The 18,944-nt window shown below is 38.2% G+C and overlaps 1 protein-coding gene across 1 annotated transcript; it reads right to left on the bottom strand.

Moving 5' to 3' along the window:
• On the bottom strand, positions 1 to 986 carry LOC102666975 (double-stranded RNA-binding protein 2). Its single transcript, XM_006582586.2, has 2 exons — positions 699 to 986; positions 1 to 393 (listed from the first exon to the last, which is right to left on the bottom strand). Exons 1-2 carry the CDS (start codon positions 942 to 944, stop codon positions 145 to 147), a joined length of 495 nt encoding a protein of 164 aa, XP_006582649.1. The 5' UTR covers positions 945 to 986; the 3' UTR covers positions 1 to 144.
• Between the last annotated feature and the right edge of the window lie 17,958 nt (positions 987 to 18,944).

The raw sequence follows: 18,944 nt of genomic DNA, 5'->3' as shown, positions 1-18,944 counted from the left end.
TGATCAATTACACCTAAACTGCCACAACTAAGAATTTTAATAAGCGCAAACTCAAAACAAAAATGTTAATACTTCAAGTGCAGGAGAAACATTTAACCAAAATATACTTAACAACACTTCATCCTAAGAAAAAGATCAATAACATCACAGTCCAAACTTTGGCAGCCACTTACATCGTTTTAAAGCGGACCAAGCTGCCATAGCTGCATTTTTCTCAGCTTGTTTCTTATTCTTGGCAGGTTCACCAGTAAACGTGATTCCAGTCAGTTCTACTATCCTGATAAAAATAGGTAAATGTCCTAAGCCTGACCTGTACGTTATGTAATGAGGCAATGGAGCTCCTACCCTTTGCGCAATTTCCTGTACAAGGTTCTTGTACACTCCAGTCTCATCCTAAAAAAATTGACAACACGATAAGCATGTGCACAAAAAGCTACTAAAGGTACAATCAAGACATAATACCATGCAATGCAGTGTGGTTCAAACATTACACATTTTTCTTTCATATCTACAAATAGATATTAAAAAAAAGCACTAAAAGTAAAACATTAGCATCAGTCAAGCAGTAAAAGAGATTAATGAGTTCATGAGAAGGCGCATGTTAGAAAAGAGTGCGCCAAACATGAATTTGGGGGGGTTAAGGAGAGGGGGAAGCAAAAGAAAAAAAAACCCTAGAAGTAGAAGCGACAATGACTCACGAGGATCTTAGTGGCGAGGGAATGGGAGGGGCCACGGTGGGAGAGGGAATTGAGAGGGACTTCAGCGGCGGAGTGTTCGGCCTGACGGAGAGTGGAGCAGTAGTGAGGGGTCTCGAAGATCTCGCCGTTAAATTTGATGGTGGCCTTGAACCTTGGCGCGTGATTGGGACCTTCCCGAATAGACATGTAGGAAGGCAGATTAAAGCAGCTCCGTTGGGCCAGCTCTTGAAGCTGGTTCTTGTACATTTCTAGCAGCAACAACAACTTCTCTTTCTAGAGAAAACAGTAACCAGAGGTGGATGGGCTTTTAGGGTTAGTGAGAGAAAACGAAGAGGAATGCAGAATAAGAGAGTGATTTCTGGGAAATAATAATAATAAAATTGGGAGCTGAGGTTTTGCTATTCGCACGCGCTTGTTTTTTTCCCCTAATTACGATGGTCTTTACCTAAAACCCGTCGCAAACTTTATTGCATATAACATTCTAAAGCGGTTTTTAATAACCATCTTAGAATGTGCGTCGTAAAATACAATTTTTTTTATAATAATTACAAAAATGTCACCACACCACCTTCTAAATTGGTTCTATAATAACCGTCGTAGATCACACGTCGTAAAAAGTGTTTTTTTTAGTAGTGAAGTGGATGTGAACCTTTAGTCCTTTTGAATTGATTTAAAGTAAATGTAGTGTTTTAAAAAAAATCTCCATGATTTTCTTCGCTTTTATTACTATGTGTTTAAAAACTTTTAAATAAATTTTGTATGACTTTTTATTTATTTATTTATATTTGTGAGGGTAGAGGGTGTCACATCTCTAAACTATGAATCTCCATCACTCACTGGTCTCTTAACCCACCCAAACCCCAAAATCTGAAAAGACAAAAACCGTCTTATTCCTGGTGAAGAAGAAGAAGAAGAAGAAAAAGAAGAAGAAGAAGAAGAAGAAGAAGAAGAAGAAGAAGAAGAAGAAGAAGTTGTGTGGTGTGTTTGCGTTTCGTTCTTCCAAATGGCGATTTCCATCAGTCCCAGCGGTGGCTCTATGCCACCTCAACAGGAACAACAACCCAACAAGTATTCTTTCACCAAGCCCGTCTCTCTCGTGGGTCCTACCGATGCTGATCTCCAACGTAACAATGAATTGGACAAGGTTAGGTTATTGGTTTGTTTATTTTTGATTCGTTTCATCTCATCTCATATACGATTTGTTTAACTAACCCGTGCCTTCGCGTGAGACAAAAACCTAAATTTGTTTTGTTTTGTTTTGCTTCATTTGTTGATCGATTCAGGGCTCTACAAGAGCAATGAAGAATCCGTGGAGAGGAAAGAGGTTACCGCCTTGATCAGGTCTTCTACTTCTTCGATCTTGCTTTTCTTCATACTATTCAAGGTTCGTTATGGCACCCTTTACTGTTGTGATTGTTGTGTTTCATTGTCCTTTGGGTTTATGTTTTGTAATGATGAAGTTAGTTTGCGATGTAGATCGAGAAAAATTGGGTGAAGCAGTTGATGCGCCAACGTGGCTACACAGATTAGATGGTTGAGAATGCAAACAGTCATTTTTACTTTTGGCCCTTACCGACTAGGGGTAAGTATGCTGTTGTTACCTTTTCCTGACTCATGACATGGCCAATTGCTAATTTCTCTTAATTGTTCCAATCATGTAATGGCTCTTGATTGTTCCTAAGGATATATGTTTGAATATCATTATACTCATGATTATCGTGGAAAGTACAAATAGAATAATCGTTGAACTTCAGCTATATAATTTGACTTCATTTACTTCTTATTTCATTTCTCAATCACATTGATATCAATTTTTTTTTGTAATGTTTTTCCTATTCACATGACTGGTGACAGAAAAACATACGATTTTTCTTTATTGTGAATTAAACAAACTTAAAATCCTGGCATTACAGTTGAGCAACCATTAGGTAGAACAAGGTTTAGGCCATCTTTTTCTGAAATCTTGTGTTGCAAAACTATCAAAAAATATTTGTGAATCTATTCAAGGTTAACAATATAATTTAACCAGAAATTGTCTTTTTCAAAGGATGAAAGTTTCTTAAGTTTAATGTGTGCATAAATAATGTCATTAAATGTGTCAGTGTGGATTTGGTTTGAGTTATTGGCTTTTTATGCTGGAAGTCTATGTCAATGTGGTTATGAAAGGTTGTCAGGCGATGGATACTTACATGAAACTTTCTATTTTTTATTATTTTTATTTTTGTGTGTACTGTGATTAGTGCTACTATGGGACTATTTACATAAACATTTGAGTCTGAAAACTTGTTTAGAAAAAAGCATGGGTTAAAATCATGGCATTTTTTTCAAGTTCTGCATTATGAACTTGGACAAAAGTATGAGCCTTGTTAGTGCTTAGCTTTACTGAGTTTTAAAAGATTGGCTAAAATTTTGTTAAAACATAAGCACTTAGACAATGAAGGAAAGCTGGAGTTGCTGCACATGATGACTAACATTATATCAAGGAATCAGATCGGGCTGCACAGTGCACAAGGCAAGATAAAATGTCAAATGAAGAATTGAAGCTGCAGGATCCACGATGTCGGATACAATGTCCAGGACATCCTGCCCGAAAATACTGGACACATAAATCTGTTATATCTTTAACAGATTAATGTGCAGTTAGCAACAGATTTGGCGATCTATCTTTAGGAACGAATTAAAAGATAATTAAAGTTCGAATTACAAACTTGAATAGTTCGTTCAGGGATTAAAGATTAAAGATAAAAACTAAAAGATCAAACTGTATCTTTTAGATCTTTAAGTGCAGATTTTCAGGAGAATGATAGATCTCATCCAGCGCAAGTTGTTGCAGCCCAGATACGCACACTGCTATATAAACATGAAGGCTGCACGAGTTTGCTACCAAGTCCGAGATTGAAGAGTTATTTTGTGAGTTTTGGGACTTGAGTGTTTTGTGAGCCACCTTGATGTTACTCTAACATCAAGTGTTGGACCTGAGTGTGTAGAGTTGATCTCTATTGTTCAGAGAGCAATCTCTGGTGTGTATTTGATTTAATTGTAAACACGGGAGAGTGATTGAGAGGGAGTGAGAGGGGTTCTCATATCTAAGAGTGGCTCTTAGGTAGAGGTTGCACGGGTAGTGGTTAGGTGAGAAGGTTGTAAACAGTGGCTGTTAGATCTTCGAACTAACACTATTTTAGTGGATTTCCTCCCTGGCTTGGTAGCCCCCAGATGTAGGTGACGTTGCACCGAACTGGGTTAACAATTCTCTTGTGTTATTCACTTGTTTAATCTGTTCATACGGTCATATACAACCTGCATGTTCTGAAGCGCGATGTCGTGACATCCTGTACGACATTTGTCCCCAGTATCAGAATTTCAATTGGTATCAGAGCGGGCACTCTAAATCACTGAGTGAGATCTAGGGAGATAAATTCTGATGAACATGGAGAAAGAAGGAGGACCAGTGAACAAACCACCAATTCTGGATGGAACCAACTATGAATACTGGAAAGCAAGGATGGTGGCCTTCCTCAAATCACTGGATAGCAGAACCTGGAAAGCTGTCATCAAAGGCTGGGAACATCCCAAGATGCTGAACACAGAAGGAAAGCTCACTGATGAATTAAAGCCAGAAGAAGACTGGACAAAAGAAGAAGACGAATTGGCACTTGGAAACTCCAAAGCCTTGAATGCTTTATTCAATGGAGTTGACAAGAATATCTTCAGACTGATCAACACATGCACAGTGGCCAAGGATGCATGGGAGATCCTGAAAACCACTCATGAAGGAACCTCCAAAGTGAAGATGTCCAGATTGCAACTATTGGCTACAAAATTCGAAAATCTGAAGATGAAGGAGGAAGAGTGTATTCATGACTTCCACATGAACATTCTTGAAATTGCCAATGCTTGCACTGCCTTGGGAGAAAGGATGACAGATGAAAAGCTGGTGAGAAAGATCCTCAGATCTTTGCCTAAGAGATTTGACATGAAAGTCACTGCAATAGAGGAGGCCCAAGACATTTGCAACATGAGAGTAGATGAACTCATTGGTTCCCTTCAAACCTTTGAGCTAGGACTCTCGGATAGGACTGAAAAGAAGAGCAAGAATCTGGCATTCGTGTCCAATGATGAAGGAGAAGAAGATGAGTATGACCTGGATACTGATGAAGGTCTGACTAACGCAGTTGTGCTCCTTGGAAAACAGTTCAACAAAGTGCTGAACAGAATGGACAGGAGGCAGAAACCACATGTCCGGAACATCCCTTTCGACATCAGGAAAGGTAGTGAATACCAGAAAAGGTCAGATGAAAAGCCCAGTCACAGCAAAGGAATTCAATGCCATGGGTGTGAAGGCTATGGACACATCAAAGCTGAATGTCCCACTCATCTCAAGAAGCAGAGGAAAGGACTTTCTGTATGTCGGTCTGATGATACAGAGAGTGAACAAGAAAGTGATTCTGACAGAGATGTGAATGCACTCACTGGGAGATTTGAATCTGCTGAAGATTCAAGTGATACAGATAGTGAAATCACTTTTGATGAGCTTGCTATATCCTATAGAGAACTATGCATCAAAAGTGAGAAGATTCTTCAGCAAGAAGCACAACTAAAGAAGGTCATTGCAGATCTGGAGGCTGGGAAGGAGGCACATGAAGAGGAAATCTCTGAACTTAAAGGAGAAATTGGTTTTCTGAACTCTAAACTGGAAAACATGACAAAATCAATAAAGATGCTGAATAAAGGCTCAGATTTGCTTGATGAGGTGCTACAGCTTGGGAAGAATGTTGGAAACCAGAGAGGACTTGGATTTAATCATAAATCTGCTGGCAGACCGACCATGACAGAATTTGTTCCTGCCAAAAACAGCACTGGAGCCACGATGTCACAACATCGGTCTCGACATCATGGAACGCAGCAGAAAAAGAGCAAAAGAAAGAAGTGGAGGTGTCACTACTGTGGCAAGTATGGTCACATAAAGCCCTTTTGCTATCATTTACATGGCCATCCACATCATGGAACTCAAGGTAGCAGCAGCGGAAGGAAGATGATGTGGGTTCCAAAACACAAGACTGTTAGTCTTGTTGTTCATACTTCACTTAGAGCATCAGCTAAGGAAGATTGGTACCTAGATAGCGGCTGTTCCAGACACATGACAGGAGTTAAAGAATTCCTGGTGAACATTGAACCTTGCTCCACTAGCTATGTGACATTTGGAGATGGCTCTAAAGGAAAGATCACTGGAATGGGAAAGCTAGTCCATGATGGACTTCCTAGTCTGAACAAAGTACTGCTGGTGAAGGGACTGACTGCGAACTTGATCAGCATCAGTCGTTTGTGTGATGAAGGATTCAATGTAAACTTCACAAAGTCAGAATGCTTGGTAACAAATGAGAAGAGTGAAGTCCTAATGAAGGGCAGCAGATCAAAGGACAACTGTTACCTATGGACACCTCAAGAAACCAGTTACTCCTCCACATGTCTATTCTCCAAAGAAGATGAAGTCAAAATATGGCATCAAAGATTTGGACATCTGCACTTAAGAGGCATGAAGAAAATCATTGACAAAGGTGGTGTTAGAGGCATTCCCAATCTGAAAATAGAAGAAGGCAAAATCTGTGGTGAATGTCAGATTGGAAAGCAAGTCAAGATGTCCCACCAGAAGCTTCAACATCAGACCACTTCCAGGGTGCTGGAACTACTTCACATGGACTTGATGGGGCCTATGCAAGTTGAAAGCCTTGGAGGAAAAAGGTATGCCTATGTTGTTGTGGATGATTTCTCCAGATTTACCTGGGTCAACTTTATCAGAGAGAAATCAGACACCTTTGAAGTATTCAAGGAGTTGAGTCTAAGACTTCAAAGAGAAAAAGACTGTGTCATCAAGAGAATCAGGAGTGACCATGGCAGAGAGTTTGAAAACAACAAGTTTACTGAATTCTGCACATCTGAAGGCATCACTCATGAGTTCTCTGCAGCCATTACACCACAGCAAAATGGCATAGTTGAAAGGAAAAACAGGACTTTGCAAGAAGCTGCTAGGGCCATGCTTCATGCCAAAGAACTTCCCTATAATCTCTGGGCTGAAGCCATGAACACAGCATGCTACATCCACAACAGAGTCACACTTAGAAGAGGGACTCCAACCACACTGTATGAAATCTGGAAAGGGAGGAAGCCAACTGTCAAGCACTTCCACATCTTTGGAAGTCCATGTTACATTTTGGCAGATAGAGAGCAAAGGAGAAAGATGGATCCCAAGAGTGATGCAGGGATATTCTTGGGATACTCTACAAACAGCAGAGCATATAGAGTATTCAATTCCAGAACCAGAACTGTGATGGAATCCATCAATGTGGTTGTTGATGATCTAACTCCAGCAAGAAAGAAGGATGTCGAAGAAGATGTCAGAACATCGGGAGACAATGTAGCAGATACAACTAAAAGTGCAGAAAATGCAGAAAATTCTGATTCTGCTACAGATGAACCAAACATCAATCAACCTGACAAGAGACCCTCCATTAGAATCCAGAAGATGCACCCCAAGGAGCTGATTATAGGAGATCCAAACAGAGGAGTCACTACAAGATCAAGGGAGATTGAGATTGTCTCCAATTCATGCTTTGTCTCCAAAACTGAGCCAAAGAATGTGAAAGAGGCACTGACTGATGAGTTCTGGATCAATGCTATGCAAGAAGAATTGGGGCAATTCAAAAGGAATGAAGTTTGGGAGCTAGTTCCTAGACCCGAGGGAACTAATGTGATTGGCACCAAGTGGATCTTCAAGAACAAAACCAATGAAGAAGGTGTTATAACCAGAAACAAGGCCAGACTTGTTGCTCAAGGCTACACTCAGATTGAAGGTGTAGACTTTGATGAAACTTTCGCTCCTGTTGCTAGACTTGAGTCCATCAGATTGTTACTTGGTGTAGCTTGCATCCTCAAATTCAAGCTGTACCAGATGGATGTGAAGAGCGCGTTTCTGAATGGATACTTGAATGAAGAAGTCTATGTGGAGCAGCCAAAGGGATTTGTAGATCCAACTCATCCAGATCATGTATACAGGCTCAAGAAGGCTCTCTATGGATTGAAGCAAGCTCCAAGAGCTTGGTATGAAAGGCTAACAGAGTTCCTGACTCAGCAAGGGTATAGGAAGGGAGGAATTGACAAGACTCTCTTTGTCAAACAAGATGCTGAAAACTTGATGATAGCACAGATATATGTTGATGACATTGTGTTTGGAGGGATGTCGAATGAGATGCTTCAACATTTTGTCCAACAGATGCAATCTGAATTTGAGATGAGTCTTGTTGGAGAGCTGACTTATTTTCTGGGACTCCAAGTGAAACAGATGGAAGACTCCATATTCCTCTCACAAAGCAAGTATGCAAAGAACATTGTCAAGAAGTTTGGGATGGGAAATGCCAGCCATAAAAGAACACCTGCACCTACCCACTTGAAGCTGTCAAAAGATGAAGCTGGCACCAGTGTTGATCAAAGTCTGTACAGAAGCATGATTGGGAGCTTACTATATTTAACAGCAAGCAGACCTGACATCACCTTTGCAGTAGGTGTGTGTGCAAGATATCAAGCCAATCCCAAGATAAGTCACTTGAATCAAGTAAAGAGAATTCTGAAATATGTAAATGGCACCAGTGACTATGGGATTATGTACTGTCATTGTTCAGATTCAATGCTGGTTGGGTATTGTGATGCTGATTGGGCTGGAAGTGCAGATGACAGAAAAAGCACTTCTGGTGGATGCTTCTATTTGGGAACCAATCTTATTTCATGGTTCAGCAAGAAGCAGAACTGTGTGTCCCTATCTACTGCAGAAGCAGAGTATATTGCAGCAGAAAGCAGCTGTTCACAACTAGTTTGGATGAAGCAAATGCTCAAGGAGTACAATGTCGAACAAGATGTCATGACATTGTACTGTGACAACTTGAGTGCTATTAATATTTCTAAAAATCCTGTTCAACACAGCAGAACCAAGCACATTGACATTAGACATCACTATATTAGAGATCTTGTTGATGATAAAGTTATCACACTGGAGCATGTTGACACTGAGGAACAAATAGCAGATATTTTCACAAAGGCATTGGATGCAAATCAGTTTGAAAAACTGAGGGGCAAGCTGGGCATTTGTCTGCTAGAAGATTTATAGCAATTACTTTTATCTGAACGTGCTCAAACGTTAATAGCGCGTTCTCTACTAGGCCAAAACAAATTCGACCGTTGCTTCACACGTCCCTCTACATTCCTCATTCAAACTCATATTTTAGTGATAATCTCGTTTTCAGCTTTCCCCAACAGCTCTCAGAGATTTACGAAATCACTCCAAAGGCTCTGCTTCTCCATGGCTACCTCACCAAAAGAAACTTCAGCTCCTGGTTCACCCTCTGTACCATCATCTCCATCATCCACCAAAGCACCATCAAACCAGGAACAACCTGAATTCAATATCCAACCCATACAAATGATTCCTGGTCGTATTGTGAGTAGCATTCTGAAAAATGCTTCTGTCCCTGATGCTGATAAAGATGTTCCAACATCTTCCACCCCAAATGCTGAAGTCCTCTCTTCATCCAGCAAAGAGGAATCAACAGAGGAAGAGGATCAAGCCACAGAGGAGACCCCTGCACCAAGGGCACCAGAACCTGCTCCAGGTGACCTCATTGACCTAGAAGAAGTAGAATCTGATGAGGAACCCATTGCCAACAAGTTGGCACCCGGCATTGCAGAAAGATTACAAAGCAGAAAGGGAAGAACCCCCATTACTAGGTCTGGACGAATCAAAACTATGGCACAGAAGAAGAGCACACCAATCACTCCTACCACATCCAGATGGAGCAAAGTTGCAATCCCTTCCAAGAAGAGGAAAGAAATTTCCTCATCTGATTCTGATGATGATGTCGAACTAGATGTTCCCGACATCAAGAGGGCCAAGAAATCAGGGAAAAAGGTGCCTGGCAATGTCCCTGATGCACCATTGGACAACATTTCATTCCACTCCATTGGCAATGTTGAAAGGTGGAAATTTGTATATCAACGCAGACTTGCCTTAGAAAGAGAACTGGGAAGAGATGCCTTGGATTGCAAGGAGATCATGGACCTCATCAAGGCTGCTGGACTGCTGAAAACAGTCACCAAGTTGGGAGACTGTTATGAAAGCCTAGTCAGGGAATTCATTGTCAACATTCCCTCTGACATAACAAACAGAAAGAGTGATGAATATCAGAAAGTGTTTGTCAGAGGAAAATGTGTTAGATTCTCCCCTGCTGTAATCAACAAATACCTGGGCAGACCAACTGAAGGAGTGGTGGATATTGCTGTTTCTGAGCATCAAATTGCCAAGGAAATCACTGCCAAACAAGTCCAGCATTGGCCAAAGAAAGGGAAGCTTTCTGCAGGGAAGCTAAGTGTGAAGTATGCAATCCTGCATAGGATTGGCGCTGCAAACTGGGTACCCACCAATCATACTTCCACTGTTGCCACAGGTTTGGGTAAATTTCTGTATGCTGTTGGAACCAAGTCCAAATTTAATTTTGGAAACTATATTTTTGATCAAACTGTTAAGCATTCAGAATCTTTTGCTGTCAAATTACCCATTGCCTTCCCAACTGTATTGTGTGGCATTATGTTGAGTCAACATCCCAATATTTTAAACAACATTGACTCTGTGATGAAGAGAGAATCGGCTCTGTCCCTGCATTACAAACTGTTTGAGGGGACACATGTCCCAGACATTGTCTCGACATCAGGGAAAGCTGCTGCTTCAGGTGCTGTGTCCAAGGATGCTTTGATTGCTGAACTCAAGGACACATGCAAGGTGCTGGAAGCAACCATCAAAGCCACCACAGAGAAGAAAATGGAGCTGGAACGCCTGATCAAAAGACTCTCAGACAGTGGCATTGATGATGGTGAAGCAGCTGAGAAAGAAGAAGAAGCAGCTGAGGAAGAAGAAGAAGCAGCTGAGGAAGAAGAAGAAGCCGCTGAGGAAGAAGAAGATGCAGCAGAGGATACAGAATCCGATGATGATGATTCTGATGCCACCCCATGACCATCAGACCTTCATTTTTGCTTTTTACTCTTACTAGCTATAGGGGCATGTCCCTTTGAACAATTGATTGCTATTGGTCTGTAATATTTGCATGCACTCTACTTTTGCCAAATTCTGTCTAAAAAGGGGGAGTAATAGTATTATGCATGATTTATGAGTGTGAGTAGTAGGATATTATGTATGCATGAGTTATGATTTTGAGGGGGAGTAGTATTTATATGATTTTGAGGGGGAGACTGCTGCTGCTGATGATGATTGATGTAAGCTACTGAAACTAGTAGCTGATAGAAGATGCAGTACGAGCATGGAGACAGGGGGAGCAAAAAGCTGATGTCACATGAGATGTCTTGACATCCTGGAAAAGACTTGTAGATTTGCAACTTGCAGAATGCCGCAGTGAACTGCTTCACAACAGTAGGAGCATGGAGACAGGGGGAGCAGAAAGCTGATGTCACGTGAAATGTCTTGACATCCTGGAAACGACTTGCAACTTGCAGAATTTTGCTGTCGCCACTACAGATACCGCTGTGCTTGATTACTCTGATAATGAAAGTTGCTGATCCCACTTGCTTAACTGCTCGTACCTGCTCAGGAAGTGTCTAAGTATGTTTTAGACAAAATTTGCCAAAGGGGGAGATTGTTAGTGCTTAGCTTTACTGAGTTTTAAAAGATTGGCTAAAATTTTGTTAAAACATAAGCACTTAGACAATGAAGGAAAGCTGGAGTTGCTGCACATGATGACTAACATTATATCAAGGAATCAGATCGGGCTGCACAGTGCACAAGGCAAGATAAAATGTCAAATGAAGAATTGAAGCTGCAGGATCCACGATGTCGGATACAATGTCCAGGACATCCTGCCCGAAAATACTGGACACATAAATCTGTTATATCTTTAACAGATTAATGTGCAGTTAGCAACAGATTTGGCGATCTATCTTTAGGAACGAATTAAAAGATAATTAAAGTTCGAATTACAAACTTGAATAGTTCGTTCAGGGATTAAAGATTAAAGATAAAAACTAAAAGATCAAACTGTATCTTTTAGATCTTTAAGTGCAGATTTTCAGGAGAATGATAGATCTCATCCAGCGCAAGTTGTTGCAGCCCAGATACGCACACTGCTATATAAACATGAAGGCTGCACGAGTTTGCTACCAAGTCCGAGATTGAAGAGTTATTTTGTGAGTTTTGGGACTTGAGTGTTTTGTGAGCCACCTTGATGTTACTCTAACATCAAGTGTTGGACCTGAGTGTGTAGAGTTGATCTCTATTGTTCAGAGAGCAATCTCTGGTGTGTATTTGATTTAATTGTAAACACGGGAGAGTGATTGAGAGGGAGTGAGAGGGGTTCTCATATCTAAGAGTGGCTCTTAGGTAGAGGTTGCACGGGTAGTGGTTAGGTGAGAAGGTTGTAAACAGTGGCTGTTAGATCTTCGAACTAACACTATTTTAGTGGATTTCCTCCCTGGCTTGGTAGCCCCCAGATGTAGGTGACGTTGCACCGAACTGGGTTAACAATTCTCTTGTGTTATTCACTTGTTTAATCTGTTCATACGGTCATATACAACCTGCATGTTCTGAAGCGCGATGTCGTGACATCCTGTACGACATTTGTCCCCAGTATCAGAATTTCAAGCCTCACTATGATTGCTTCAAGTTCTGCATTATGTCTTACAAGGTATATTACTTACCTTATCCATAAGTATTTGAGTTTTTGTATCCTATATTAATCAATTTATTTAACATCTTACAATGTTGACCTTTGACAATAAGTAAATGATATGCCCAAGTATTCCTTGATGTGACACAATACCAATAGCTAGAAAATGTGCAAATAGAACATAGTAATTGAGAAAATATTCTTAATTTGGCCTAAGTAAAGTATATTTTGGAATGTGAATGCAGATTCAAACTTTTGCATTAAGAAGATAGAGTTTCAAAGATTTGGTATGCGTAAAAATGTTGCTCAGCTTTGTGTTTTTGAGGTATTGTTTCTATTTTTCTAAGTTGTTTCCCTCCTATGTTTTATATTTGCTCTTTTGTCTTTTATTAGAATTTATCATCTAAGATGTAAATTTTTATTATCGCTCCTAAATTCTGATTTACTAATGATACATATATACTTTTTTCATATCACTCTAAATTATTATATATGGTTTCCCTCCTATGTTTTATATATTTTTATTATCACTACTCCTAAATTCTGAGATGCAAATTTTTATTATCGCTCCTAAATTCCTATTTAATAACTCTGTAGCCTTTTTGAATTGGACATCAAGACCCATTATAAATAATGTGTCGAGTGAATCTACTAAAATTGCCCCTATACCGCCAAAACTGTTAACACAATTCATAGATTGTGACTGTGAAAGGAATAACAGACTAATTAGATAAATTTAAATTTTATCAAGGATGAAAAATGTGAATGAAAGATAGAAAATATTTTCATAGGGAAGACCATTCCAAACTCTAGATTAGCATAAAACAAAAAGGATTTAAATAAGAGCATCCACAGACACATTTGTTACTGCTTTTAATCTGAACTCTAGATAAATTTTAATTGTACAAATAATTATGTGCACATATTATTGTTCTTGTGGTACCTGGTTTTGGCAGTCCGATCTAAGAGGGAAATAAAATTGGTCAATGACAATGGGGCTATTGGCTCGAACAAACCTAATCTTTTCAAACGTTATTCTCCTAGCATATCCAGCTCCCTCCCCCCCTAATGCAAAATAGAATAGAACAATTACATTTAACATAAAAGTTTGCATAACTCATATGTAACCAAAATTGCAAGAAAACTATCTTCTATTAAGAGACTTTTTAATAATTAACTAATAATTTTCTATTTGCTCAATTACCTTCCATGTCTTGATTCTTACTCCGGTTAATGTTTCGGTTGAAGTACAATTCTACACATGCACGTCTTCTTCAATGTCGGTATCTCCACGTGCTCCCAATGATCCAATGCTACAAAAGCGTAATTTCTTTTATTAGTCAAAACAGTATTCCAGAAAGTAGAAAAGGAACATGATACGTACTGGGGAATCACACATATGCCCCCAGTACTATCTAGAAAACAAAATGCGGTTAAAAGTGAATAAATAAATAAAATTTTAACATGCATAATTTATAATTGGATTTGTAGGTTACAAAATTACATTTTTTTATTTATAAAAAAACACATTGAAGTCAATATCTATATACTAAAACAGAAGTAAATGGAAAATACTGAAATACCCATGGCTGAGAGGTTGACCGTTGTCCAAAATTTTGGTTTTTTGGTCAAAATACCTATAGCTGAGAGCTTGACACCTGTCCAAGTTTTTTGTTTTTTGGTCATTTATGCCCTTCTAGGTTGGGTTGGTTTTCTACCACCTTGCTGCCATGTGTTATTTTATGGTTCTATGATTATGGTTTTAAGCCACGTAGCTTGGTGTGTTGTTGAGTGATTAGATTGCCGTTTGCAGTTTTGGTGGTGGGTGGTGTACGTGGCTTCTTTGTAGCGTTTTTTACTTCTTTCACTAGCAAGTTACAAGCTGCTGATTGCATTTGTTTAACTTTTTTCATTTGTTTTTAGTTGACTTTTGTCTTCAATATAGTTGTTCTATTGTTTAGGAGTTTGGCGTGAGGCTGTGGTTTCCAGTTCGTGATTTCCGTTCTTCTGTGGTTGAAGGTTCGAGTGCATGTTTATGCTCTTCTAGCACGTGTTCTGTTCTATTCTTTACTGTTCACAAATTCTTGCTTTTCTTTTCGTTGGCCTGCATTTGTCAGTTGTTCTTTGGATTGCATTTACATGGTTTTGGATTGATCGTATTATTCCTTTAGAGCTATAATTGTTTGGTTCTGTTTTTTGCTTTTTTGCTGAGTTGGATTTTTTGTTTTTTGTCTTTTATCACTGGCTTCGATGGTTGGATTGTATTGACATGGTTTTTTGTTAATCATATTATTTTTCGTCTGTTGTGCATGTGTGTTTTTTGATTAACCATATTATTGTTTGTGTGTTCTGCATATGTGATTTTGTCATGTTTTTGTTGTTTGGTGATTTTGGTTTCTGCATGTTTATGTTGCTCTGACATGTGTTCTGTTCTATTTTTTATTATTTACAAACTCTTAGTTTTTTTTTTGTTGGCTTCCATTTGGCTGTTATTGTTTGTTGGATTGATTGATAGTGTAATACTTTTTGTGTTATGTTGGCATTGATGGAAATCTTATTGCATGTGTGGTTTAAGGATGGGTTGGTATTCTGTTTTCCAAAAGCTGAACTTTGTTGTGTTTGTTTTCGGCCTTTCTATTTGTTTGTTGATGGTTGCAATATTATTTGTTCAGAGATATAATTTTTGTTTCTGCTTCTCTTCTATTTGCTTATTTGGTTTTTTTTTTGTTCAGGTTGTTGCATGTATTGGCTTAGTAGTTCAACGAATAGTATCATAGTTTTTATGGTATTTTGTCATTCATTGAAATGTTATTGCATGTGTCATTTGAGTCTGTGTTGCTATTCTATTTTTTGTTAGCATTATTTTCTATTCTAAATTGACAATCATTCTTTACATAGCATTTGCATGGTTTTGGATTTATTACATTTTTCATTTAGAATTGGCAGGTCTATGTAATTTTATGGCGAGGATTCCTAACAAGATTAGGTCTATTGATGGATCAAAAGAAACGCTTAAGCTTGCTGTTAGGATCACCGATCTTTGGTTCGTTGGGACTCCTAACAAGTCTGAGCAAGCGAAAATGGTTTTTGTTGATTTTGAGGTATATTTTGTGCTCTCTATTTGATTGTTGGATTGTTGTTGATGTCATTTATTGATTATATAGTTTGCATATTTCAGGGTGATCAAATTCATGCTATTTGTAAATCGGACCACCTCAAGTCTTGGAAAGCTGATTTGAAAGAGAATTGCACTTATGTTATGCATAATTTCAAAGTTGTTAAGAATGATGGTCAATTTAGAGTGTGCGAACATGAGTACAAGTAATTTTTTTATTGGAGTGACGATTGTTAGAGAAGCTGATTTGCATGAACTGCCTTTTAAGGAATTTATATTTGTTGAATTTGCAAATGTTGCTGCAGGCAATTTTGTGTCTGGCCTGTTGTTTGGTGAGTATAGTCACAATTTTTGCTTTCATTTTGATCATAACTTCTTTGGGTTTTTTCCGATGACCTATTTTCATTTCTGGTGGTTTAAGATATTATTGGGGTCGTTGATCAGGTGGTCTTTTGGCATGTTTCATCGAAAAATGCCAGGGTTGTTTTTAGAATGAAGGATTTGAGGTTATGGTTAATCACAGTTTTTGCTATCTCCTGTGTATATTTGGTTATTTAGAGTTTATATTGTCGAGAATTTTATTTTTCATTTTGCATGGTGCTTATGTCTATCTTATCCTTATGAGGTGATGGATGTAATGTTGTTTCTTTGTTGTAGTGGTGAAATTTTGTCTTGCACACTTTGGGAGAATCACTGTACTCAGTTCCTATCCTATTTGAATGAACGTGGGGATGATGGGCCGATGGTTATTATATTGACGCATGCCAGAATAAAAGATGCATAGGGTAAGTATGATATTTTATTTGTTGATTTGGATACTCAATAGCTGAGTTTTGTTGTTGCTGTTGTTGGCATTTATAGGAAGTTATCCAGCTTCAGTGAGCAATTCCTTCAAGGCGTCAAAACTATTGATTAATGATCCTATATTGGAAATTCAGGAATTTAAAGATAGGTATTTTGCTTATCATTTTTGCTCTATAGTTGTTAAATTCATGTGACAATTGTCTTGACTGTTTTCTGTTGTTTTATTCTATTTATTCGATTGGCTTAGGCTTTTAGATTTAGGTGTTGAGGTGAGTCGAGTTTCGCTACCTGGCGATCAAGCAAGCTCACAAGTTCCAGGGGGAAGTCAGCTATCATCAAAGGATTCGTTTCTTTCAAAGGCCGAAGCCAAAACTATTTTAGAAATCAATGCCATTTCTGAGGTGGACCTGTTATCTGTGTTTATTTTATATTCATTGCAGTTGGAAGTCGAATTTGGCTAGATTTGTTCGCATTCATATATTATAGCTAATGTGTCTAACAATGGCATTTTATTGTTGGCAATTTGATTGTTATGGTTTTTTAAAAAGGACGCTGTTTGTGTTACGGTAGGGACTATTAGCAAAATAGTCATGGATAACCATTCATGGTGTTATCCAGCCTGTGCTCAATGTCATAGGAAAACTGACATACAAATAGGACAATTCACATGTGGATGTGGCAAGGATAATGATCAGCCTGTTCTAAGGTAATTGGAGTTTTAGTCCATTAACATGTTTTATTCAGTATTTTGTTTTTGAGTGCCATCTAAATTGGTAGGTATAGAGTTGAAGTCATGGTTACACAAAACAATGAGAGTGACAAATTTTTGCTCTGGGACCGTGAATGTGCTGAATTGATTGGCCAAATAGCTGATGATGTGAATAGGGTCAAGATTGAAGTATGTTCATGCTTTATGATATGTTGCTTCTCATTTTATGTATTATATTTTGTTCTTCGAGTTGTAACTGGCAGCTGGTGAATATGTGTTGTTTCTGGCAGGATGGTGATCTTGATTTGAATGCTTCCCCTCAAGCACTTGACAAATTGTTGGGTCATGTGCTTGCTTTTAAGGTCAGGATTCAATCATGATTCAAAAATGCAGTTGTACTTAAATACTCAAAGGACCTGGATTTGAACAATGTTGTTCTGGAGATGCTGCCTGATAGTGAGGTGTTCTTTTCTGATATCTATTTTAGTCGTTGTTGTCATGATGATATGATTCATGAGTTTGACTATCATCAACTTATATATGGTGCAGGCATGTTCCAAAATAGATCCTTCCAATGTTGATTGCGATGATGCTACGCATGCTGAATGTGTGAGTTAATGTTGTTGTCATGAACATTGATATCTTATATTTTTTTTATTTACCAGTTTATGCTTTATGTAGCAATCTCTATCTGTCACAGCTTACCATGATCCGGTTGTGGGGTTGCCTTTAACACCCAAAAAGCGGATGTCATCTGATGAAGCCGATGATGAGTTAGGGAGCTCTTAAATTTCGCCAGCCCAACTATCGTCTAACAAATTAACAAGACATTCTCATAGGAGCTAATTTAGCTGATTTCAGATTCTTATTGTTGTGTTTTCACGCTGCTATTAAAATATTGGCATATTGAATAGACAATTATGTAGTTTTTGTTATCACTGCATTTGCACATTTGAAAATCAATTTTTTTGGATTCATGCTTTTAGACGTTCTAAATTGAGATCTGTCCATATTGTGTTCCTGCTGTAGTATCGGAAGTTTTCTTATATTAAATATGGCATTGAAAGCAATTCATTTTCCCAGTATTCTTTGTTTGGTTGTCCTCGATACAATTGAATTGTTGTTTACCATACCTTTGATGGTCTATATGGTTCTAACAAATTAATGGCGGAGTTAGCCTAAATAAAAAAAAACAGTGAAGGAGATAAATTGGTGTTCAAATAACATCAAATATTAAAAAACAACCAAGGAGGAAAATTTATAGCTACGTTGGCGATCATGTTGTTATTCGATATTCTCACGTTTTTAATCTGTTTGTTGATTAACTGCTTAATGAATTCCATTCCCATCTGAATTGCTTGAAAATAACAGGAAAAAAAACCAGATTAAGAAAAAAATAGCATGCAGAGGATTGTGTTAAATTTTTAGTTTCAGTTTTCCTTCTCAATCGAGGTGCTCTTTAAATTAATCAAAGTTTCTATCCTGACATCGTATTTCCTTATTTGGAATGTGTTTGCTTTGAATGTTATCACTCCATTTTTGTAGCTATCACTGCTTTGCTAAAATCATGTGTTCGATATTTCAGTTGCAATTTTTAATTTCATTGATGGCTTACGCAACTTTAATCTTGATTTTAACTACAGCAAAGTAGAACTATATAAAATAGGTCTAATCTATGGCGAAGAGAAATCAAAGAAAAAATTGTGATGTGCTGGACAAGGTTATATAATGCCAAATAAAAGATGTAAAATAGAAATTTCATATTTCAAATTGAACACATCTGCTAATAGATTTGAGCGTACAAATTAAACAAATTTGTGTTAGTGAATGGAAAATTCATCAACATATATACAATGTCTTCCATTGCAAGCTTAGTAGCAGTTACAGAAGTCAATATTTACGCC

Source organism: Glycine max, chromosome 6, assembly GCF_000004515.6.
Source record: "Glycine max cultivar Williams 82 chromosome 6, Glycine_max_v4.0, whole genome shotgun sequence".
Classification (NCBI taxonomy): domain Eukaryota; kingdom Viridiplantae; phylum Streptophyta; class Magnoliopsida; order Fabales; family Fabaceae; genus Glycine; species Glycine max.
This window is presented reverse-complemented; position numbering and strand designations above follow the sequence as displayed.

Coding starts and splice junctions, on each gene's coding strand:
- LOC102666975 (XM_006582586.2), bottom strand. CDS start 944: ATGTACAAGAACCAGCTTCAAGAGCTGGCCCAACGGAGCTGCTTTAAT. Junction 394..698: donor CCCTCGCCACTAAGATCCTC/GTGAGTCATTGT, acceptor CAATTTTTTTAG/GATGAGACTGGAGTGTACAA.